Below are 26,919 nucleotides of genomic sequence, written 5' to 3'. Positions count from 1 at the left end.
GCTTACATGCCCATCCAATTCTATTCTCTTCTCTGCCTCCCCAGAGTAAGCAATATTGTGAACTAGGGTTTGTCATGTTTTTACATTTTTTACCACACATAGAAGATCCTTAGATACTATCAATTGGTAGCTTTTAAAAATTAATAAAGATGAAATAATATTGTATGGATCACTTGGCAACTTGCTTTATAATTCAACACTGTAGTAGGCTTTAAAAAAAAAATCCAGACTGATAAAGGTAGTTCAAATTTGTCCATTTTAACTCGGTATCACCTAAGAATACACTATAATTTAACCATTCTTTTGTGAGTACACATTTAGGTTGTTTCCACTTTTTTGCTATTACAAACAATGCTGCAATAAGCATTTTTGTAAAATTCTCTTTGTGTACATGTGGCCATCACATTGAGAACACATTTTGCACTACGATTCACACAAACACACAACTCACACACAAACACACACAGCACGACCCAAAAGTTTATGAAACAATTACTTTTACTACCTGCAATGCACTCTGATGATTTTTATTCTGTAATATTTCATTAAAAAATAATGATGCTGGTTAATAGCCACCAAATTAATATAAAAAAACACTAGTAGGCCCCAACCCACGGTTTGAAAAACAATGTTCTGGGAAATCTACCTAGAAGTGGAATCGAAGGATATAAACAATTTTGATTCTATCAGATATTGACAGTTTGCTCTCTAAAGTATTGTATTGGGGTACCTGGTTGGCTCAGATGGTTGAGTGTCTGCCTTAGGCTCAGACCATGGTCTCCAGGTCCTGGGATCCAGCCCTGCATCCAGCCCTGCGTCAGGCTCAGGGGGCAGTCTGCTGCTCAACAAGGAATATGCTTCTCCCTCTCTCCCCACTACCCACCCCCCCACCCCTGCCCTCATGCTCTCTCTCTCTAATGAAATCTAAATAAATAATCAGTTAAGAGTCCCACCAGTATTATATAAAATTATTCACAATACTGTCAGACTTTGAAATTTCTGCTAATTTCATGGGAGCAAAGTGGTATCCCATTTAAATTAGTAATGCTAAACATCTTTTTGTCTATTGAATATTTTCCTCTTTCATAAATTATTGTTTACTTGCTCGTTTCCTGTTGGGATTTTACTTCTTTTTTATTGGTAGTCCTTTAGATATTTTGGATATTAAACTCTTTATCAACTAGATGCATTGCAAATATTTTCCCACTCTATTTTCTAACCTTGTTTATATTGTTGATGTTGGACTGTTTGGTTATAGCTGGTAACTATGTGTCCCAGAATCTCTTTCTCTGGATGGCTCTGGGTTGGAGTTAGCCAAGAGAAACTTGTACAAGATTTGGAAGGCAAAAATGAAGCAAAAGACATTATTCTTAGAGGATAATTGTGGTCAGACACAGTTAACAGACAGACACAGATCTGCTCAGAAGGTCCCAGCTTGTTTTCACGATGTTGGCCCTAAAGCAGCAAGCAGCCCACCACCAGCCCTCATCTGCAAACCCAGAGAGGCTGTAGCTCCAGAGATAGTTTCCATAGATCTCCCCAGAGGCTTCCTTCTGCAATATCAGATATGCTTGGCTTTTTGGAATTCCCTACAAAGTCTGATTTGTCTGCCTACCCTAGGGTTTGTGAAGACTAGTTAGTCACTATCTCTCTAATCCATGGACTCTTCCCTTCTCTAGCAACTTCCACATTTGCATAAGATCTAAATCCCCTAGGGGTGCCTGGGTGGCTCAGTAGGCTGAGCCAGGGACTCAATTTCGGCTCAAGTCACGACCTCAAGACTTGAGGTCAAGCCGTGCATTGGGGTCTGTGGCAAGTCTACTTGAGACTCTCTTTCTCTCTAAAATAAATAAATAAAATCTTTTTTTAAAAGACTCTCTAAAATAAAAAATAATATTTTTTAAAAAGACTATTAAGATCTAAATCCCCAATTTCTATAATATTTAGAATTCTATCTTCCTAAATGAAACCTTTGCCACTAGGTAGAAATTTTACATTCTGAAGTAGTTAATTTATTCTTATATTTTATGGTTTGTGTTTTCTGTATCTGGTTTAAAATTATTGGGGCAGCCCGGGTGACTCAGTGGTTCAGTGCCGCCTTCAGCCCAGGGCCTGATCCTGGAGACCCGGGATCGAGTCCCACATTGGGCTCCCTGCGTGGAGCCTGCTTCTCCCTCTGCCTGTGTCTCTGCCTCTCTCTCTGTGCCTCTCATGAATAAATAAATAAAATCTTTTTTTAAAAATTTAAAAATTAAAAAAAAATAACATTATTTTTGCTCAAACCTAAGGGCATGATGATATTCTCCTACATTTTCTCCTAATAGATTGTAAAGTTTTGCTTTATACTTTTAGGTTTTTAAATATGGTATGAGTAGGGGTACACTTTTACTTTTTCTCTATGTACAGATAACATTCTCATGACAATTTATAATATTTTTATTATTTTTCTAAGATCTGAAATGCCATCTCTGGCATATATCAAGATATATATGTTATATATATCTATATATAAATTCTATTAAGGTCTATTTGTCTTTCACTGGGCTATTGCATCACTTAATTACATATAGTTACCTCGTTGCATAACAAATATTGATCTGGTAGAAAGAGCCCTCATACTTTGGATCTCATCTACAAAACTATGTGGTTATTAATGGTGCTATAAACTTCCAAATCAATTTTAGAATCAAGCCTACTGGAATTTGGAAACGAATTTATAGACTGAATTTATAGATTCATTTATGGGGAATTACACTCTTTAAAATATTGAGCCTTGCCATTCATTATTTTGTTAAATATACCTTTCTCCATTAATTTAGGTCTGCTTTTATATCTCTCAATGTAAGTTTATCAATTTCTTCATAGAAGTCTTCCACACTTTTGTTAGATTTATTCCTAGGTACAGTGTATAATGGTTAATGTTCTAGTTGTAAAATAAACCTTTTTTTGAAATTAAAGTGATTTCCTGGGGCATAGAATTATTTTTGCATTCCTGATACTCAATTGTTGCTTCTTTTTCTGATATTCAATCGTTCTTAGTTTGCTTTTCTTATACTGAACTTATAACTAGCAATGTTAAATTATTTAGTCCAACTATTCCACTAATTTTCCTGTAGGTAACTATGCATATAAAATCCTACTGCTATGTATAACAAAGCATTTCATTTCTTATTTTTCAGTCTTTAGATTTTCAATTTTGTTTTTTTTTCTAATTGCATTGGTAGTACCGCCAGTATTATCAATAATAAACCCATGGGATCCCTTGGTGGTTCAGCGGTTTAGCGCCTGCCTTCTGCCCAGGGCGTGATCCCGGAGTCTTGGATCGAGTCTCACATCAGGATCCATGCATGGAGCCTGCTTCTCCCTCTGCCTGTGTCTCTGCCTCTCTCTGTGTGTCTCTCATGAATAAATAAGTAAAATCTTAAAAAAAAAAAAAAATTTCCATAGCCACTAAGAGTCAACAATAACTCTCTCCCAAAAGGAAGGAAAACACTTGATTTTCTTCCTTATTAACTCATTTATTTAAAATAATCATACAATAATCATACAATAGACAAGACTACACCTAAAAATTGTGGAGGCTAAAATTCCTGAATTCTTGTTTGACTTGAGATTTTCTTTTAAGAAAAGATGACTGCAGAGCCATTTTCTCTTTACATAACATTTTTAAAATTTAATATTTATTCTCTGCTTATATGCAAAGGAGTTACACTTTAAAAATAGTTCATTATCTGAAAATGTACTGTTAAAACATGATATAAAAACTTATTGTGAACCTGATTTTACTAAAATAGAACCTGATTTAAGCAAATTAGTACTTTTTACTGATAAGTGTAAGCAGATTAAAATTTATACATTAGGGACCCCTGGGTGGCGCAGTGGTTTGGCGCCTGCCTTTGGCCCAGGGCGCGATCCTGGAGACCCGGGATCGAATCCCACGTTGGGCTCCCGGTGCATGGAGCCTGCTTCTCCCTCTGCCTGTGTCTCTGCCTCTCTCTCTCTCTCTCTCTCTGTGTGACTATCATAAATAAATAAAGAAAAAAAATATTAAAAAAAATTTATACATTATAAATTATAATATAAATAAGAGAATCCTATTGATACGAGCAAAAGAAAACTTCATTACAGTATGAGTACAGTTCAAGTCATACTCTCAATCTATTTTAACCAAATTTCAAAAAATTAAAATTCCAGTATAAATTTGAAAGGACCTTTGCATAGGTTCTTCAAATTCATCAGAGCCAAATTTGACTTGTACTTCCTCATTAATGGAGAATAAAGAAAAGCTAGCTCAAAGCTTCTAAGAACTTTGTAATTCCCTAGATTGTTACACTTGGGTTTGGGGCTTAGAACTACTATTTCAGTGGAGGGATTTAGCAGTGTAAAGGATGGAAATTTTTGGCTGATTAGTCTTCATCTTAATCAGTCCTTATTGGGTTCACACAGAAACCAAGTGGGGACCACACCGGATATAAACATGATGATTTTTGTTTTATAAATTTAAAAGTCATACTTTGAACAATGTCCTATGTTCATTAAAAATACACATTTCATTTTCTGAAAGGATCTCCAGATTTTGAACTATTAGGCAATTCTCATAACCCCTTGTATTGAAACCATACTATGAATATTTGACCTCACTTTCACCAAGACCACAGTCTAAAGGAAGAAAATTACATAAAGTTAAACCAGCAATTTCTACTTGAAATATTATTAAAGTTGCTTCTGTAATATTTTTTCTGCATTACTTTACTATTTATTATGCTCAGAATAAAACAGCAATCAGAAAATCAATCTAAAATTATGATGATTTGCCACTTGGCTTCTGCCCATGCTTATCAGGCTTCTGGGGAGACCTATGCAGCGCCAAAGGAAGCTCAGCCCCGCACAATGTCTTGTGCAGGGTGATGAGAATGGCACATTGTCTGCCCAGTCTGAACAGAGGTCACAGCAGGGAGAGCATCTGCTAAGATAATGTGAATGAAGGAAACAACTATAATTGCCTCATTAAGAGATCTCTGGCAAAATAATCACAAGAAGAAAGGACTTAGGAAACCACCCTAAAATTAAGTCTACAATAAGGAAAATTTGAGGTAGAATAAAAAATGCTTAAGAATTAAGGAAATGTGGGTATTCCATTGGTTTTACTAATGCCCTTAGTCACTAGATAGATAAATGGAAACTTCGATGCAACAGTTCAGTTATTCAACTCCAGCTCTTGCCAGTCATTAGTAGGAAGCAGAAGATGCAAATCCACAGCTATGATGCAAACAAATGTGAAATAAAGGGTGGTGGGGAATTGTTTACAATGGACCAAAACATAGGAACTAAGCTTTAAAGTCTGTATTTTGCTATTATAATGAAATACATATTAAAGGAACATTTTAAGAGGGAAAAGTAAAATATAAAAGCCCAAAGTAAGAAAGACAAAGGAGAAATTGTCTCTGCTTGACCAATTCACTTTCTTCTATTTTCTACCCCTACCATTTAAAAATAGATTTTTCATAAAAGTCAATAGTATATAATTACAACTAAATCCTCAGTTACTTTTCAAATTACCAGCGAATCTAGGTGCACATACATTTTATTCAACATTGTTGATAAACTAAAGTTATTTCATAGTAAAAGCTAATTTTAAACTCCAATTTAAACTTAAATTAAATCTCCAAACCAGACACAAGACTAAAATGTATTGAAACTGACAAATTATTTCTCCATTTTCTGATATTTTGAGGTTAAGCCTGGTGAACCTAATTTGTACTATACGGTTAAAATTTATTATTAAATAAACAGAATCTTCAATAAGGCTATTAAATTTTTCTGATTCCAACAAAAACACTAAAATTAGCTTGTTACACACATAAGCCAGGTTTAAAATAAGCAAACTATTTGATGACTTTGATGTTTTGCACCCAAAATGTGCTGGCTAATTTTTCCATTCCATTTACCATTCCGGTCTTTAAACTGCCTTAATCTCCTGCCCTCAGATGTTGACCTTGTAAGAATAGGGGTCAGAGGTCAGAATAGACAGACCTCAAAGGATCTGGACTATCAATTCATGCCTGAGAGATTTCTCTTCCACAATAGGAACCTACTAAACAGCAAATTCCTAAATCTAATCACACAAGTATCAGGGTGAAACAGTTATTTATTGGAATTTGTTGATTTACAGTTTTCAAACATCTCCCGCATCTAAAGTGCATTTTCTTTTTCTTTTGGGAGCAGGTTCTGGGATATAATAAATATAAAAATAAAATCACAGAAGAACTTTTAATGTGAAACAGATAACCTTAATAAAATGGCATCATAAACAAGTAGATTTATTATTTTCAGTAATGCTACGGACGTAGATTTCAAAATGAAAAAAACATACCACTATAATTCCTAACTATAAAGTACCTGAAAAACTTCAAGTTATACCACAAAGAATGAAAGATGCTATACTGCTGAGGTAGGTGGGGGAGGGGGTAGAAAAGTCACCACTAGTTAGCTTTGAGCTCACTTGCTCTAAAGGTAAATGAGGGCATTAAATAAATACTTTTTATTTTTAATAAATGAAAATATACAGTCCTTCAATGAGAAAAGCCAAAACTAGATTTTAAAAAATCTTATGGCCTCCAAAACCTTTTTGCAAACTTAAAGAATTTGAAATAAAAAAATTGTGGCCCTGTAAAAATAACTTTACTATCATTTATCTTTACTTTTATTTTTTAAAAAAGCAAGTTAGCTCTTCCAAGCTGATAACAAATTAACATATATAATGAGTTTCTGTTTATATTCACCTTGGTCTTTCTGACCATAAATGAATGGTAAGTACGTCATAATGTGACATTCTACCACCACTTTAATACTGGAAATGTCAAATTTCACATCAATTTTTAAGTCTACATGAAGAATATCTTAAAACTTACAAGTAGTTTTTAATATGATGAAATGAAAGGAATTTCCTACATTTCAATGTGAAAAGCAGTAAAACTGAACATAACACTTAACCTTCTTTCTAAACAAAATATATTAAAACTTCAACTCAGAGAAAAAACAAAAAGCTTAATCATGTACTAATGCAGTGATGCAAATAAAATATTGCTTGAAATGGAATGAAAGCAGTAGAACATTGGTATTATTTTCTGTTATTTTAAAAATCTCAGGTCAACATTGTTGAAAGGAACTGCATTATAATGAACAGCACTTCTTGGACTGTGTCGTTGGGTCAAAAGATGTGGAAGGTTAAAGAGAACAAAGAAAATAGTCAGGACCCTAGAAAAAATTTAGAATAAAAAAGAGGTAAAAAAACCAGAAACCACAAACAATAAAAGATGAAGCTTATATACCCAATATATATATTAACCATGTATATATATGCACTTCAAATGTATTTAAGGCCAACATGTATTTTTATTCCTTAATTATTAATGATTAAAATCATTTAACCTTCATAGAAAGATTTCCAGACCATCTGTTTCAGTCCATATCATTTTTACTAATACAACATATTTGTTAATACAAAATAAAATCTTATTACATGAAATATTTAATTCTATATTATAGTCTGAAATAATTATTCCATATAAATTCTAAAAATTAACAACGGCAAATAAAATAATCATTTTACTCTCTTCTCCCATAATTTTACTCTGTTAGAAGTTACTTCTTTTACTTCATAGTAAATTAATAAGGCTTTATAAAAAAACAAAAGTTATCAAGCATAGGCCAGATTTTGAGGAGTAAAATAAAGTTTTAAAATTTAGTATTAACTTCATTTTATTATTAAAAGAACTTTATAGGGGTCATTAAATCTCTATTCTTTTGATAATATACATTAAAAATCCCAAAAATAAATTGGAAATTATTTCATTTGAAATTTTTCAAAAATATTTTAAATGTGGGGGTCTTAAAATAAGACAAGGTAACACACTGCTGAACACTGGTAACTGTATACTAAATTCAGCAGAATTTTAAGACAGAATGAAAAAACTAATCCCACTTTCTTTTGTAAATAGCTTATGTAAAATTAAGATAGAATCCTTAAAATTATTTTATATTTCTTGCCACAAAGACATAAATCTTCACAAAATATGATTCTATCATATATATGAGATATATATATTAAAATTGAACAAATACTTCTTTTTTCTTTTGAGTTATGGAACCAAATTACAAATTTTTAAATGTTAATTCCATGTAATAAAAATTTCATAGTTTTAATTTTTTATTTAGTTCTTTGAAAAGATGAAATAGAAAAGCCGTTAGCTAGACATACTAAGAAAAAAGGAGAGAGGACTCAAATAAATGAAATTGGAAATAAAAGAGGAGACATTATAACTGATACCACAAAAATACAAAGGCTCAAAACAGACTACTATGAACAATTATACCACAACAAAACTGGACAACCGAAATGGATAGATTCCCAGAAACACAGAACCTACCAAGATTGAATTATGAAGAAAAAAAAAATCTGCATACACCAATTACTACTAAGGAGTAATAAAAAATTTCCTTACAAGGAAAAGTCCAGGACTTCATTGCTTCACTGGTAAATTGTACCAAACAGATAAGACTTAATACCAATCCATCTCAAACACTTCAAATATACAGAAGATAAGGGAACACTTCCAAACTCATTTTATGAGCCCAGCATTACCCTGATACTGAAACCAGACAAGGATACTATAAGAAAAGAAAATTATAGGTCAATATCCCTGATGAATATAAAATGCAAAATCCTCAATAAAATATTAAAAAACTAAAAAAAAACTGAATTCAACAATACATTAAAAGAATCATACATTGTTACGAAGTGGGATTTATTCCAGAATTAAAAGAATGGTTTAACATCTACAAATTAATAAGTGTAATATTATCATATGAAAATGGAGGATAAAAGTCATATGATCATCCAACAGATGTAGAAGAAACATCTGACACAATTCAACATCCATTCATAATAAGAACTGCCAAGAAGTGGGTATAGAGGAAACACCCCAAATAATAAGGGCCATATATAACAAGCCCACAGCTTAATATTATACAGTGGTAAAAAGCTGCAAGTTTTTCCTTCAAGATCATGAGTAAGACAAGGATGCCCACTCTTACCACTTTCAACATAGTTCTAGAACCCCTACTTAAAGTAGTTACATAAGGAAAAAAAAAGGCGTCCAAATCGGAAAGGAAGATGTAAAATTGTCTCCATTTGCAGATGACATGATAAAGAAACCTCAAAAGATCCTACCAAAACACTGTTAGAACTAATAAGCAAATTCAATAAGCTGCAGAATGCAAAATCAATATACAAAAATCATTTGATTCCTGCACACTAACAATGAACTATCAGGAACAGAAATTAAGAAAACAGTCTCATACACAATTGCATCAAAAAGATTAAAATACCTAGAAATACATTTAACCAAGGAGGTGAAAGATCTATATACTGAAAACCACAAAGCATTAATGAAAAAAATTGAGGAAAACACAAATAAATGAAAAGCTATTCTGTGCTCACGGACTGGAATAATTAATATTGTTAAAATGCCCATACCACCCAAAGTGATCTACAGATTCAACGGAATCTTTATCAAAATTTCAATGGCAGTTTTCACAGAAAACAGTACACACATTCCTAAAATTTGAATGGAGCCACAAAAACACTGAATAGTCAAAGCAACCTTGAAGAAGAACAAAGCTGGGAACATCGCACTCTCTGATTTCAAACTTTATTACAAAATAATAGTAATCAAACAGTATGGTACTGGCATAACAATACATAAAAACAGACTCATAGGGACACCTGGGTGGCTCAGTGGTTAAGCGTCAGCCTTTGGCTCAGGGTGTGATCCCGGGGTCCTGGAATCGAGTCCCCCATTAGGCTCTCTGCAGGGAGCCTGCTTCTCCCTCTCCCTATGTCTCTGCCTTTCTCTGTGTGTCTTTCATGAATAAATAAATAAAATCTAAAAAAAAAAAAAGACTCAGACCAATGAAACAGAACAGAAAGATCAAAAATAAACCCACATATGTGGCCAATTAATTTATGACAAAGGAGTTAAGAAAATACAATGGGGAAAGGACAGTCTCTTTACCAAATGGTATTGGGAAAACCGGGCAGTCACTTGCAAAAAAACAAAAAAAAAAACAAAGAAGAAACTGGACCACTATCTTACACCATACACAAAAATTAACTCAAAATAGTTTTAAGACTTGAACATGAGGCCTGAAACCACAAAACTCCTAGTAGAAGAAAACCTAAGGTTTAAGTTCTCAGACATCAGTCTTGGCAACGATTTTTTGGATTTGACAACAAAAGCAAAAATAAACAAACGAAACAAAAAAACTTCTACACGACAAAAGAAACCATTAAACAAATGAAAAGGCAACTTATACAAGGGAAGAAAATATCTGCAAATCATATATCTGATAAAAGGCTAATATTCAAAATCTATAAAGAACTCATATGATTCATTAAGCAAACAAACAAATAATCTGATTAAAAGTGGGCAGAGGAACCTAACAGATATTTTTCCAAAGAAAACATACAAATGGCCAACTGGTACACAAAAAGGTGCTAAATATCACTAATCACTAATCAACGTCATCAAATATCACTAATCATTTGACAGGGAAAGTCAAATCAAAAAGCACAGTAAAATATCATCTCCCATCTGCCTATAAACAAAAAGACAAGAAATAACAAGTGTTGGGGAGGATGTGGGAAAAAGGGAACTCTTACGCACCGTTGGTAGAAAGGAAGGGAGCCCACATGGAGAGCAGACTCTTATCACTGCTCCTTCTTATTTGTACTTGTACTGCATTGTCCTATATTTATCATGGTTTCTTTTCAACAGTTTCTTAAGTATTTGGGAGGTTTATATTGGAAAGGTTATGTATCCCCCTCCTGGTTCTCTGCACCCAATTGTCCGACTGCTGGTGGCAATGTTAATTAGTTCAACCAAAATGGAAAACAATATGGAGGTTTTTCAAAAAAATAAAACTACCATATGATCCAGCAATCCCACTTCCGTGTATATATTCAAAGGAAATGAAATCATTCTCTTAAAGAGATATCGGCCCCCTCTGTGTTCTCTGCAGCACTATTTACAACAGCTAAGACATAGAAACAACCTAAGAGTCTACTAGTAAATGAACAGATAATGAAAATGTGAGATACACACACATACACACACATGACTTAATCAGCCATAAAAAAGGAAATCCTGTCATTGGAGACAACTTTAACGGATCTTGAAAGCATCATGCTAGGTAAAATAAGTCAGACAGAGAAAGATAAATACTGTATCACCTTACTTATATAGGAATCTAAAGAAACTAAACTTGACGCTGAACAGATTGGTGGTTGCCAGAGGTGGGGGTTGGGGCTGGATGAAACAGGTGAAGGTGATCAAAAGGTAGAAACTTGCAGTCACTAAGACAAGAAGTTCTGACATTTAATGAACAGTGCATGGTGACTAAAGTTAACAATACTGTATTGTATATCTGAAAGTTGCTAATTGTAAATTTCAGAAGTTCTCATCACAAGACAAAATTTGTAACTATGTGAAAGCGATGGGTGCTAACTAAACTTACTGTGGTAATCATTCCCCAGTATATACATATATGAACTCATGATGCTGAACACCTTAAACTAACACAATATGTCAGTTATATCTCAATCTAACTGAGGGCAGGGAAGGTATAATTCCACTTTTACTCTATTCATGGAAAGACAAAAGTATAGTGATACAGAATAGGTCAGTGGTGGCCAAGGGTTTTAGGTGGGGGAGAAATAACTGCAAAAGACGGTGGGGAAAAAAAAGACAGAGGGTTGGGGCACCTGAGTGGCTCAGTCAATTAAGCATATGACTCTTCCTTCATCTCAGCTCAGGTTTTGATAGCAGGGTCATGATTCAAGCCTTGCCTTGGGCTCCACGTCCAACGTGGAGCCTAATTGAAAAAAAAGAGGGAAATTTTGGGGGTGATAGAGTGTTCTGAAACCAGATAATAATGGTAACTACATGAACATATATGTAAAAATTCACAGAAGAGTATACCAAAAGAAAAAAGTGAATTTTAATATATCACAATTTAAAAAATAAAATAAAAACAGCTCTCCATGCAAACAAAATACATAGAAATATACCAATGCTTACATTTTAAAATAGAAGTTAACTGGAACTCTAGCTTTCTAGTACTTTAGCAAACCAAAGTAATTATTTAATTATCATTATTTTAAATATTTTGTAGGCTATGAGTTTGCAAGTATCAAAGTACTTGAGTAAGTACTTGAAAGAAGTATTCAAAAATGATGAGGGTGTGTCAAAAGGACACAGAAACCAGCTGGAACTAGTAACAGAATCTAAAAACCTTGAGCATTAAAATAATTATTAAATAACATAATTTATTGATAAAGACAGAAACTCATGATGCATATTGAGATAATAAATAAAAAATGGAAAGTTTGATAAAGATGATGATATTTAGGATGCCTGGGTGGCTCAGTGGTTGAGCTTCTGCCTTCAGCTCAGGTCGTGACCCCAAGGGTCTTGAGACCGAGTCCCACATCAGGCTCTCCGCAGGAAGCCTGCTTCTCCCTTTGCCTATGTCTTTGCCTCTCTCTGTGTCTCTCATGAATAAATGAAGAAAATCTTTAAAAAATATATGATATTTACATGGCCTCAAAATATCTCATCACAAATTGCTAATTATGAAAAGAAAAAGTAGTGGAAAAAAATAAAAATCCTTTGCCATCTGACAGGATACAATGAGAAGAATGCAGCACCACCTCCATGACCTTCTTGTCAAAGATGAACAACCTCAATCTAATAGTAAGGAACCATTAGCTAAATTCAGGCTATGATCTGGATTCAATCTGGTGTTTTTCAACTTGTCACTCTAACCCTTATATTGCCTGTTAACTAAAAGTTAGGTTGAGAGAATTTTGTTAGGTTCAAGATACACATTTTTGCATAATACTTCCAATTCATAGAATATATACATGTTGGAGAAACAAGTTTAAAGACACTAGAATGAATCCCAATTATGGCACACTCTACAAGACAGTTGGTCTAGTCTCTTTAACAAGTTAATGTCATAAAAGTCCTTCCTAACGGATGCGCGTGTGTAGGGAGGGACTGTTCTAGATCGCAAGAGACTTAAGACATATAAAACTAACTCAATGCCAGGTTCCTTAATTGCATTCTGATTTGAAAAAAACAACCACAGAAGATAAGTTTTAGACAACTGGGGACATTTTTAAATGGACCATAGCTACACTAATAAACATGAAAATCTGGTCAAAGCACAATTTTATTCTCATTATTTAAGGCTTTCTGCAGAAGTAAATATGATTAATAACCATAAAAGAAATCAAGAAAGTTACCATAGATCTCTCAAGTCTTTTAAGCATTTAGGAAGCACATCAATGCCTTGGAAACTGCTCCAAACATCAGTTAACAGTGCCACATCCTGCTTTCTCATTGTTTCAGTTTCTGTAACAGAAGTCTCTGCTTATTTGATTATTTAACTGCAATTTGTTTCTACCATTTTACAAAAATCGTGGCACATGGAAAACCAGAACTGCTAATCTTACAACAAAAATTATAAACATCCTTGGGATATTTGATCATTACATGGAAAACATTAGCATGTTTGATCATCAGTTGGAAATCATTAGATACCAAATTGTGTAAAGGCTTTAATCACAGTAAGATACACAACAAATATCGACTGTGGAAGCAGTAATTCACCCTCTGATGACCACCAACTTCTACTCTCTCATTCTTTCTAGCACCCCAACTACACCAATTCTAGCACCCCACCTATAACCCACACCCCATGAGCCTGCCACTTTTTCAATGACTTCACTCCTTACCTAGTTTATACTGTATAATCCATCATTAGAACTGCTCCCTTGTACACACTGTCAGTGCCCGTGTCTCCCTTTGTCATTCTCAACTAGGAAACCAACTTATTAATAAATCCATCGTTCTGCCTATTTCACAGCTGTAGCCATGAAGTCACCAGTGGCTGGAGAAAAAACACAATCATACTGAGTGACGTTACTTTAAATCCATGTCCACTAATCTTCAATAGGTTGTGGTATTACCTGTAATTCCACCTTTTTCTCTATAATGAGTTCACTCTTTTCCTATTTCAATTTTTTATCTTTTTTATTATTTTTAAAAGATTTTATTTATTTATTCATGAGAGACACACAGAGAGAGGCAGAGACACAGGCAGAGGGAGAAAACAGGCTCCATTCAGGGAGCCTGATGTGGGACTCGATCCCCAGATTCCAGGATCACGCCCTGGGCCAAGGCAGGTGCTCAACTGCTGAGCCACCCAGGCGTCCCCTGTTTCAATTTTTTAAAAAGATTTATGTATTTATTTGAGAGAGAGAGAGAGAGAGAGAGAGAGAGAACATGCGTGAATGAGTAGGGGGAGAGGCAGAGGGAGAGAATCTTTAAGTAGACTCCCTGCTGAGTGTGGAGCCTGACACAGGACTCGATCTCATGACCCATGAGATCATGACCTGAGCCTAAACCAAGAATTAGACGCTTAATGGACTGAGACACCCAGGAGCCCCTTAATCTCCTATTTTATACCTTCTTTCTTTGTAAATCTCCAAACTACCTCTTCTACCATCCCTCTCCAGTTGATGACCTTGCTTGAAATTTCACTAAGAAAACTGGATAAAAAGCTCAGAAATCTCACCTTATTTCATTCTTGTATCTACTCACCTGTATCTGTACCTGTGCGCTGTGTCTTACCTCTACTTCTGAAGAAATGAACTATCCGTGCTTGCAAGGCTAGCTGTCTCCATTATGCTTTATATCCCAAACCTCTCTCTGATTTTCTTTTCTTTTTTTTTTTTTCTTCTGATTTTCAACAAGGAAAATCACTCCAACGATTGACCTCCTCTTTTCTGAATGTTCAATCTTCCCCTTTCTACTGGACCATTCTCACTGACACATAAACATGCTATAAGTTCTATGCCTCAGCTGTTGCTTGATTTTTCTGCTATCATTTACAGGAAAACTCCCCAAACTGTCTAAATTTGCTGTCTCCACTTCCTCTCCTTTCCTTCTATTGAACACAACCAGCTTAGACTTTCACTCCCAACAGTCCACTGAATCTGACCTTGTCAACTTCACCAGTGATTTCCTTGTTGCTAAATGCTCAAGTCTTGGTGGTTATCTTAATCATTTCACCATCAACACCATTTCACACACGGGAGTCCCTCTCCTTCTTGAAATACTTCTTTCCTTGACTTATGAGACAAAACCCTTTTAATTTTCCTATTTCCCTCCTTCTAACTTAATGCCCTTTGCTTCTACTCTCCTGATTACTGGGTGCTGGAATGTGCTACAGTTTAGTGGTCTTCTCTTTTCCACGTATACTCACTCTGATGGTGATCTCATTCAGTGTTAAGGCTGTAAATACCACCTTTCTGCTGAATATTGCCAAGTCTTTTTATAGAGCCTTGGAACTCCATACTCTTGCATCCACTTGCCTAATCTATTTTTCCAATCAATGTCTATTATAAATCTCCAGCTAAATATATCTGAGACCATACTTCTAATTTTCTGCTCCTTCTCTAGTCTTTTCCCTCTTGGTAAATGGTCTCTTCATCTTTCTGACTGCTCAAGCCAAACAAACCTTGGAGTCATCCTGAATATTTCACTTTCTCTCAGAGTCCACATCTGATCCAAAAGTAAATCCTATTTCCCCTACCTTCACGATGTCAGAATTTTTGTTCCTCACTTCTGCTGCTACCATCCCAATCTGAACCACCATCGTCGTTTTTCTGCTTTAATGGAACCACCTCTCAGTGATTCTCAGCTTCCATTCTTACCCTTTCGCTTTGCGTTGTCACCGCAAAACTGCCAGTATGACACTTTTTAAAAAAAAGATTTATTTGAGGGAGGGAGAGAGAGAGTGCACGCAAGCATGGGTGGAAGGCCAGAAGGAGATGGAGAGAGAGAGAGAATCTCAAGTAGACTGCTGAGCATGGAGCCCAAAGGTGGGGCTTGATGGCCCAACCCTGAGATCATGACCTGAGCCAAAAACAAGAGTCAGATGCTTAACCGACTGAGTCATTCAGGTTCCCTAGATAGATATATGATTAATTTTGCAAGCTGGAAAGCCAAATAGCAATCAAGTCAGATAGCATTAAGGAGATAGAGACAGACTTGTTTGTATACAAATTCATGATTTTAAAACTTTTAAAAGTCACTATAATTAAAGCTAAATTTTATTTCACAAGCTGAAAAAATATCTATTTGAGGCAAAAGGTTAACATCATAAATACATAAAGACAATGTGAGAAAATTGAAAATCCATATTGGTCTTTGCTCCTGGTTCCTGGCATGGAGTTCCTAAAACCATTGTCACTTCCTAAGTGATAAAACCATTAGGATCATCTCTTGTTCTAACACTGGTATTGGACCTCTGTTCCTGACAGAGGGCTCTTGCAACCCCTGTTAATATCCTGGGTGATAGGGGTGAGTGTCTTTCATTCTAAGGGAATTCTGGGTGGGCTCCTAGGTAAGGGCTGCTCACCAGAAAGACCAAAGCATGATTTGAAGCTTGGAATTTTCTGTCCTGCTCCCATTTTTTTAAGGGGGAGAAAGGCTGAAAATGAAGTTACTGATTAATCATACCTACATGAGCAAGTCTCCATAAAATCCTAAGAGTGAGGAGTTCCGAAGCCTTCAAAATGGGAGAGTGATCACCCCAACTCCACCTTTACACTAAGAGCCTCCCAGACCTCATCCTCTGTATATCCTCTTCATCTGTATCTTTTATCATATCCTTTAATGAACTGGTAAACCTAAGAGTTTCCCTCAGTTCTGTGAGTCACTCTAGCAAATTAACCAAGACTGAGGATGATGTGGGAACCTCTGATTTATAGCCAATCAAACAAAAGTTGGCAACCTTGGAACCCACTTCTTGCAACTGGCATCTAAAGTGTGTGGAGGGATACAGTCTTGTGGGACTTAGCCCTTAACTGGTGGGGTCTGACTCTGTCTCCAGATAGATGGTCCCAGGATCGAGTTCAATTGTAGGACATCCAGCTGGTGTTGTGGAGAACTGTTTTCTGTGGCAGTAAAATCTCCACACACTTGGTATCAGAAATGAGGTGCCATGTAATAATAAAGGAGACACACAAGAGAAAAAGATAGTAGGGAAGAACTAGGTTTTTCATAGTAGGAAAAAAGAAAACAGAGTTTTTCCTAAACAGAGAACTTACAAACCAATAATAACAAATGAACTCCTCATTAGTCATATGAGCAAAGGACAGAAAACATATAATTCATAGAAGAGAAAAATGAAAATTGACATAAAAATATACTTAACCTCAAATATATATATATATATATATATATATATATCAAACCTCTAATCTAATCAAAGGACACAAAGGAAAAGAATGAGCTGTATCTCTTAACCTATATAATTGGAAAAATTTTTTTTTGATTTTTTATTTGAGAGAGAAAGGAACCATGTGGGGGGAGGGAAGGCAGAGGGAGAGGGAGAGAGAATCTCTAAGCAGACTCCCCACTGAGTCCAGAGCCTGATGTGGGGGTCAATCTCATGACCTTGAGATCATAACCTGAGAAAAATCAAGAGCCAGATACTGAAATGACTGACCCACCCAGGAACCCCAGAAAAAAATTTTTAAATGACATCATTCAGGGGTGCCTGGCTAGCTCAGTTGGTAGAGTATGTGACTCAATCTCAGAGTTGTAAGTTTAAGCCCCATATTGGGTATGGAGCCTACATTAAAAAAAATTTGGGGGCACCTGGGTGGCTCAGTCAGTTAAACATCTGCCTTCGGCTCAGGTCATGATCTCAAGGTCCTGGGATTGAGCCTCTCTATTGCATTCTTGCTCAATAGAAAATCTGCTTCTCCCTCTGCCTCTCCCTCTGTCCCTCCCCCCTACTAGTGATTTTTTTCTTTCTCTCAAATAAATAAATAAAATCTGAAAAATAAAATAATTTTTAAAAATTGAAGAAAAATTAAAAAATATTTCTTTAAGGGGTGCCCCTGGCTGGCTAGGTCAGCAAAGACTGTGACTCTTGATCTCAGGATTGTAAATTTGAACCCTATGTTGGGTGTAGAGATTGATTAAATAAGTAATAATAATCTTAAAAATAAAATAAAATGACATCATTCCATGAGCAGTCTCATTTTTAAAGGAGTTTTATATTGGCCCTAATCATTTCTGGAAAGCAGTCTGGAAACAGACATCAAAAAATTTTAAATGCCTTATTTTTGATCCAGATTTTTCAATATTAGGTATTTATCCCAAGGATATAAACAGACAATTTTTCAAAAATGTACATATAAGGATTACCCTGGCACTATTGATAAGGTCAAAATAGTCAAAATAGCTTAAATTTAGCAAATTACTTTAGCCTTGCATAAATTCTGGTACATTCAAAAAATAAATGAATTCTGGTATATTCACACAGTGGGAATTTATACAGGTGCTAATGACTGATATGAAATGTTCTTGATCTACTGTTAAATGGGGAAAAAAAGCAAGTTTCAAAAATACTGCATATATATTATGATTTCTACCTCTAGTTAGGATTTCAAGTGATTTTTTTCAGACTTCCTTATAATTTTTTATTATAAGATAACATGAGTTATCTTTTAAAAAGATAATATGAGTTCTCTTTTAAAAACAGACAGAACAGGGACGCCTGGGTGGCTCAGCGGTTTGGCGCCTGCCTACAGCCCAGGGCATGATCCTCAAGTCCCAGGATCAAGTCCCACATCGGGCTCCCTGCATGGAGCCTGCTTCTCCCTCTGCCTATGTCTCTGCCTCTCTCTCTCCCTCCCTCTGTGTGTTCTCTCACGAATAAATAAAATCTTAAAAAAAAAAACAGACAAAACAATAAAAGTATTTTCATTTGAAAAAACAGATGAGGCGTTAAGACATACACAGAGGGATAGATAGCACTGTCTGTTGGAAATCTCAACTTCTCATTTGTGATCTCAGAACAATCTGGTGGGAAATAGTGCAGAGTTCAAATTGCAATATAGCCTATATTCCTAATAAAGTTTATTCAACTTCACAATGGTGGCATTTTATTTACTTTGACTAGACTATATTATATCCAATAACATAATAAAAAGGCAAACACATTTTCAGATTTTTTTTCCAAATACAATAAACTCACAAACTAACAAAGTAAAATGATTACCTATCTCCCTTTGGTTTTCTTTTTTGTAGTGTCTTCCCTTTGGGTCTTCTTTCACTTCCTAAGCAGGGGCTCCCACCAGGTCCAGTTACCCGTATTGATTCAAGGCCTTTGGAAGATTTTTTAAATGTGAATTCTACTGGTTCTCCTTCTTTTAGGCTTCTAAATCCTTCCATGAATAATTTGCTCTATAAAGAGTAGGGGAGGGAGGGAGAGAGAAAGAGAGATCATGATCATCAACACTTCATAAATTTTCTTTATGATTTTAAAATGAACATGGCAAGATACTCACTATTCTACATCATAAAGTCTTTTTTTTACATCCAGTAAGAGTTATACCATTTTCAAGGTTCCTGTCGCAATGCTGGCAATGGGAGATAAGCTAACCATTTTTAAAGGCAATTTGGCAATATTTATGAAAACTTTAATGTGCATATTATTTAACCCAGCAATTCCACTTCAAGGAATTGCTACAGACATATACACAAAAGTTCAAAAATAAAGCAACAGAAGACCTTTATCAAAATTCACTACAGCACCATCTTAAAACAAATTACAACTACCCTAATGTCCGTCACTAGGAAACCGATGACACAAATTACAGTACAGCTATATAATGTAATATTATTGAGCCATTAAAAGAAGATCTTGCTGTTTGTGACATAGATATACCTAGAGGGTATTATCCTAAGTGAAATGAGTCAAACAGAGAAGGAGAAAACCATATGACTTCACTAATATGTGGAATCTAAAAAACAAAACAAAGCAGAAAGAGATCCACAAATTCTGAGAACAAACTGAAGGTTGGAGCAAAATGGGTGAAAGGCAGTGAGCGGTACACAGTTGCAGTTATGGAAAGAATAAATCACAAGGATGAAAAGTCATAGGGAATACAGTCAATGATAGTGTAATAGCCTTGTACAGTAACAGATGGTAGCTACACTTGTGGTGAGCACAGCATGATGCATGAACTTGTTGAATCACTACATTATGTACCTGAAGCTAATGTAACATGTAGGTCAACAATGCTTCAATAAAAAAAAAATTTTTTAAAGATCATGTATTAATGTGAAAAATAAACATGTAATATCGTTGAATAAAAATGTACAGGGTAAAGAATAGCATGTCTACCATAATGCCATGTAAGTAAGTAAGCTTTTAAAAGATACGTTTGTTTATATAGAGATGGGGTTTGGCATAACTGACAGCAAATCATAAACAGTCATTTCCTCCAGTCCTTTTTTTGGGGAAAGTGGGGAAACTTGTTGTTATACACATTATAATTTGAAAGGAAACAGATTTTATAATTTGAAAGATGGTTGATTTTTGTGGGGGGAAAAAAAAGTTTCCTCATTGCAAAAGTGTAACCTCAGTTACAAATATTAAATGGCTCTTCTGACCTAACATCAAAGCCAATGTGCCAATTCAAAATATACTAAAAATAATTAAATCATTAGTTTTATTTCTTGAAGCACCTTGTGTATTTTATGGGCCCAATTTGGGATATCGTGTAATTTTCAAAGACTTTTATGAATTTTGGGGCTAAAGGAAGCAAAACTAAATATGGTGGGAGCCCTTAGGTCAAGTCCATTCTTTTAAGTAAACAGCTATGCAGTATCGAATGAAGCATTTCATCTCATTTCTGCTTATCTCTAAATGTAAAGGATTGGAGTTTCCCCACATGTGTTCTATGAAACAATGATTCTGAGAAAGACTCCATGAAAAAAGGATTTTGTGGTCAAATAAGTTTGTGAAATGTTCTATCTTGCTTCTCCTTAGTTGAGTCACATTAACATATTAAAGTCTTAGATTCTATACCTCTCCTCTCCACCACCTAAATAAAATTCTTATTTGACTGTGTTTATTTAACCCAGCAATTTCCTAACCAAATTGATCCCAGAGCCCTTTCCTTATGACTACAGTTGACAAACACACTTAGGGAAATACTGGATCAGAAAGTCTTTATTCCTCCCAAGCCCATGACTCTAAAGGCAGGTGAATACCTACAATCTAATAATTACATGGAAAAAATAAAAACAACACTTCAAAATTCAAGGCAAAAGGAGACTATTCGTGGTGAAAGTAATATGACACATGAAAACAGGGTTTTTAACCAACCATCTGATACTTCAAAGATTTTTTTTTGTTGTTGTTTTAATTCATGACAGACACAGAGAGAGAGAGAGGCAGAGACACAGGCAATGGGAGAAGCAGGCTCCACGCAGGGAGCCCGACGTGGGACTCGATCCCAGGACTCCAGGATCACACCCTGAGCCAAAGGCAGCTGCTCAAACGCTGAGCCACCCAGGGATCCCTCATCTGATGCTTCAAAATCCGTCAAGTGGAAGTCTGCAATTTGGCAGCACCATTTTTGCTGTCTGGTGCTATGCAGAAGTCAGGAGAAAAAAAATCACAACTGCCTATTCTCTTCAAAAATTTTCGTTTTCACAGCTTTATTTAGTACTTTAAAATCTTTTTTTTCTCCTAAGCTTTTTCCTAATTATAAATGGTTCTTTTTGCTTTCATTTCCTTTCTCACTCCCTACTCAAGAAAGTGCAGATTACCATATCAGGTGAAGGGGAGCATACATGGGTCAACTATAGCAATTAAGAGAATGAAGGGACAAGCAGTTTTAACTAGAACTATCATACGTTTATATATTTTGTTGTGTAATAAAAATTCTTCACGTATTTCCTCACAGTTCCTAGTACATGAGTGTACTTCATTTTCCTTTCTTTTTTGTACTTCATTTTCTATTGCTACAGTTTTTGATAGTTATTATTTATAAGTGAATTGCTTCTCCAAATCTAAAGTAAAATTTTACTTTTATGGACCACTAAGTTGTGGCTATTCCGCGTGGTATTCTTAAAGAATATTTTTAAAAATTCTATCTTATATTATTCCTTCCCCAAATTAGGACATAAGGCCATTTAGATTCATACTAACTGACAAGCATTATTGACAAGAAACAATAATATCTGTAAGAAATTATAGTGGCTTTTCAAGAAACAGATAAGGATTCACAGAGAATACTGTACCTTTTTTACTGCATCAAAATTGTCACTACGTAAGTGGGAAAGATTTATTGAAAGACCGGGAATTCTCTTATTATTATCCCTTCTCAAAAATCAACTTCACTCCTTGACTCGACAATTTTTATTAAAGTTACCTCCATTATTTCCGGTCACACTGATTTCAATACTTAGTTATACCCAAACCATTCACTGAACCTTGTGAATTCTGATTTCATAATCTCTATGTCATCTGCCTCAACCATTTCATTGGATTGCCACTGCCCTACCTCAGACCCTAACTATCTCCTACCTGGATGATCATATTGGTTTCTTCGTTGATATTTCAGCATCAATTCTGTTCCTTAGTCCATGGCATCTTCCATATCTACACATTCTCTCAGAATAATCTTACCCTACTGGTCTCCATAGGTTGAGACCATTCATAATCTTACTTCTAAGTTATACTTTCCACTTCTTTTCTCCTCACTGAAACACAATTCCTCCATTAATAAACTGACTGACTGTACTTCCCTGAACACACTTTGTTTTCTCATTTCTGCGCTCAAGCTTAGGTTGGTAGGTACGCATACTCCTAGTCAGAGTCGTCTATCAAACTCTTACTGAAGACTCCAGACACAGTTCAAATGATGCTTTATGTAGTCATCCTCAATTGTTGTCAAGTTGTAAATTCTCTCTTCTTTCACTTAACTGATTTTTCTGTATGGTTTCCACAATATACTGCTGTGTGATGCAGATACTTATATATGCCTTACTTCTTTTTTTTTTTTTTTAATGCCTTACTTCTTATATGCTTTTTTGGCTTTATCGTCTCCTGAAGGCCAGGGATTTTGATATATATCTTAGTATTTCCCAAAGGGTTTAGCAAAATACCTGTAAATAGATACTATTCAATATGTACTTAAAATAATTATAGACTTAGGGGATCCCTGGGTGGCTCAGCAGTTTAGCGCCTGCCTTTGGCCCAGGGCGCGATCCTGGAGTCCCGGGATTGAGTCCCACGTCGGGCTCCCGGCATGGAGCCTGCTTCTCCCTCTGCCTGTGTCTCTGCCTCTCTCTCTCTATCATAAATAAATAAATAAATCTTAAAAAAAAAAAAGAATTATAGACTTAGCAACAGTAAGATCCTGAAGGATTACTAAGTCCAACTCCCACTTGAAAAAAAAAATAAGGTTAACTGAACTTGAAGGAGTTAAGTGAATTGCTCATGCAAAGTCTAATTTTTCAGCTACTTCTACTAAATAAAATGAATTCTCGTATTTTCAGTGTCAAAGTGATACTCTGTATGGTACATGTGGAATAAAATGCTTGTAAGATTACAATGTTTCATGGTAATAGCTTTATTCTCTAACTCCATTCCTTGCTCTTCCTTCTTCTACCAATATTCTCTAATCATCCTCATTGAGGTGCCACATGATCCATCAAATTCTCCCTGTGGTGAACCAAGAATGCAGATTTACGTTGATTTTTGCTTAACCTACACACAGGATCTTCATAAGGCAAGACTTTGGTGTTTGGGCTTATATTGTCATCTGTGACATTTGTTTGGACAAAATAGAAATCTATTCTCTATAGGAGAGAATCATAGTTATTGAATGAATAAATGAACAAAGGAACGAAGAAGCACTTAGAAGAAGCTGCTGACATGCCTACTAAGGTTTCAGGCATTCACAGTAAGTACAGGCCAGCTTTAAATGTGTTCATATTAAGTTAACTTATCTAACACTTTTCGTTCTTGTTCTTCCTCTAATCAAATAAGGTTCCCTTTTCTCCCACTTCCCTTTATTCCATATTTTTTAATTCATTATGGCCTAAATTTATTTCAGAATTAGAAAAATACTGGCTGTCAATTTCCTGGCTATACTCCCTTTTCCTCCTCCCAATCGTTTGTCTCCATATTACTGCTGTTTTTTGCAAGTCATTGGACAGTTGGTCCAACTGCTATACTTAATTTGTCAAGTACTTCTATCCAACCTTCCAGTTAGTAATAGGATTACTTATCTGTCTTGGCACATGCTATTTCTTTCCAACTAGACTGGGAAGGCCCTGAAGTGTTGCTATAGTTTTGTGTTTGGTTCTTCTCAGAAGAAAAAGTATATTTTCTTTTCTCTAGAAAGCTTAAGCTGACTTCCAGTTCAAGATGGCAGGCTGAACAAACATGCGTCTCATGTTGTTCTTTAAAAGCCATCAAAAGTTACTAAAACTTTAAAAGGAAATAGATTAGCAAGAAAAAAGATATAGGAGGGGTAATAGGGTACCTGGGTGGCTCAGTCAGTTAAGTATCTGACTCTTAATTTTGGCTCAGGTCATGATCTCTGGGTTGTGAGATCAAGCCCTGTGTTGGACTCCACACTGGGTCTGGAACCTGCTTAACATTCTCTGTCCTCCTCCCTCTACCCCCACCTTAAAAAAAAAAAGACTCTCTCCCTCTGCCCCACCCGCCAATAAAGAGGGGTGCGGGTGCCATCAACAGACAGCAGAATTCAAGAAATTTCTGGAACTTAGGGAGCTGACTAGGGTGCCAGGCTGGCTCAGTCAGAAAAAAATGCGACTCTTGATCTCAGTTGTGAATTTGAATCCCACATTGGGTGTAGACATTACTAAAAACAACAAACTTTAAAAAAAAAAAAAAAAAAGAGAAGAGAGATGGCTAATTAAATTTAAAGAGCCACACACTAAAACAACTAATGAAAGAGGCTACGACAGAAGTACAAACCAAAATTCCTAACAGAACCCAGAGAGACTGTGTTGAGACTCAACATGTACAATGAAGAGCAAGAGAGAGAGAAGGGCTTGAAACCAAAGGGATGAATGGAAGGTTTGTAAATGGACTAGATACCCATTTTATCCTCCCATACCTATTCCCACCTACACATGTGAAAACAGCCAAACATTACTCCAATACAAATATTTTAAGACTGTTCTTAAGACACTGAAGGAAATATCTAGGCAACTGGTGAAATAATGGATCCTACACACAAATCCTTATATATGCTGGCAATTTAGAGTCTGTTGGTACAAGTGATGTCTCTCTACCCATTCAACCTTTAATCATTCCTATCTTTCATTCTTATTCCTCATTCGTATATCTGCAGGGTCAACCAAGAATCACAAAACATTCAGCATAGTAAGGAAAGTTCAAGATAAATGAGGAATCAAAAGAAATTTCTTGCACCATCTCATTAGTATCTCCAGAGATATCTGAAACAACATAATATCAATAAAACAAAACAACCACAACTAGAAAACTAAAAAGCACTCTCATAAAGTTAAAATTGATTGTTGAAATCAAGTGGGTTGGAAGCAAAAGGTTAGAAAATCATGCAGGACCCCCCTGAATAAAAGGGCCCCCAAAATTGAAATATATGAAATATATTTCAAATAGAAGATTAATCTAAAAAGAAGAAATTACAAGGAGGATGAGGGAAGAAAAATGAAATATAAGAAAACCACCCAGAGCTAGGGAAATACCAAGGAGAGGCCTATATTAGGTGGAGGCATTATAGAGGCTTTTATACAAGATGTACATTTCTGAGTGCATGGAGAGACAGAGATTTTAATGGGGATTGAAGATAGTTATCCAAACTGAGTTAATAGTTTAACCACATGCTTGTGCAGCAGTATAGTTAATACATGTCTGTGATAACCAGAAGCTTAGTTTAAGTGTATTATTAAGGGGGTGCCCAAAAATGAGGCTGGAAAATGCAAGGCAAAGCCAGATAATGGAAAATTTTAATTCACATCTGAAGCATTTTATTTTGTCTTAAGCAAAAACCTACTTGATTTTTTTTTCTGGCTTTTAGAAGTAGGAAAATCAAATCTGTGTTTAAAAAAAAAAATTTAACTTCTTTGGCAATACTGTGGATGTGTGGGAGACAGGAGGAGCCTATGTGGGGATGTCTGTTAAAAGATAACTACCATAGTTTTAGCAAGAGCTTCTTATAACTAACCTGAAAGATGAAAGAAGGAATTTTGCAAGACACTTTAGGAGTCATACTTATCACCTGCTCTAAATTATTACTTGCCCCATGTAACCATGACCTTCTCACTTTGAGATGAGGACACTGGGAGACCCAAGATCAAACCTGATGAATGGTAGAGCCAGGACTCAGAGCCAGATGTTTTACACTAAAAGCCCTTTAAAAATACCATGAAGCTTAATGTAGCATTCTCCAGAATATTTCATTGTTCCCTCGATACCAGAATCATAATAGGAAGATTTAGAACATTGAAGCTACAGGCCTCCTCAATTCATGTTCATCTTTCATTTCTTGTTTTACTTCTTCTTAAGATTTTTTCTATAGAACTTCTTAGCTGATACATTAAATTGTAGGAAATTAATTCTCTTATTGTCGGACATCTTGTTTTATTGCCTATCTTTGAAAATAAGAAATCCTTAATACATGACTACGTAAAAAAAACTTTTTTTAATCCTTACCAAGTATAAGCTTCAATGATATTCATGTTACATGAAAGTGAAAGGATATTTCAGTTAGATCTTACTTCTAAAAAATAGATTTATTGAGATAAATGGTGCTGGGTTAACTGACATCTGCATGCAAAAAAAAAAAAAAAAAAAAGATTTCAGACAGTTCTTATACCTTTCATAAAAATTAACTCAGCATGAATCCCAGACTTAAATTTAAAACACAACCTATAAAACTAGAAAAATACCACCAGAGAA

General features: G+C 35.3%; 1 protein-coding gene across 6 annotated transcripts in view; it reads right to left on the bottom strand.

Annotated features, from left to right (window-relative positions):
* Nucleotides 1-26,919, bottom strand: part of LIN28B (lin-28 homolog B) — a 123,484-nt gene that overhangs the window by 38,148 nt on the left and 58,417 nt on the right. For 5 of the 6 annotated variants that reach the window (XM_035698040.2, XM_049092423.1, XM_035698041.2 and 2 more), the window contains one exon: nucleotides 19,207-19,391. In XM_035698040.2, coding sequence (XP_035553933.1) covers nucleotides 19,207-19,391 — 185 coding nt within the window. Of the gene's footprint in view, nucleotides 1-19,206; nucleotides 19,392-26,185; nucleotides 26,355-26,919 lie in introns of those variants that run through there. The other variant, XM_035698043.2, reaches the window with a different exon arrangement.

This window comes from Canis lupus, chromosome 12 (genome assembly GCF_003254725.2).
Source record: "Canis lupus dingo isolate Sandy chromosome 12, ASM325472v2, whole genome shotgun sequence".
Taxonomy (NCBI): Eukaryota; Metazoa; Chordata; class Mammalia; order Carnivora; family Canidae; genus Canis; species Canis lupus.
The sequence above is the reverse complement of the archived record's forward strand: the minus strand, read 5'-3'. Positions and strand labels throughout refer to the sequence as shown.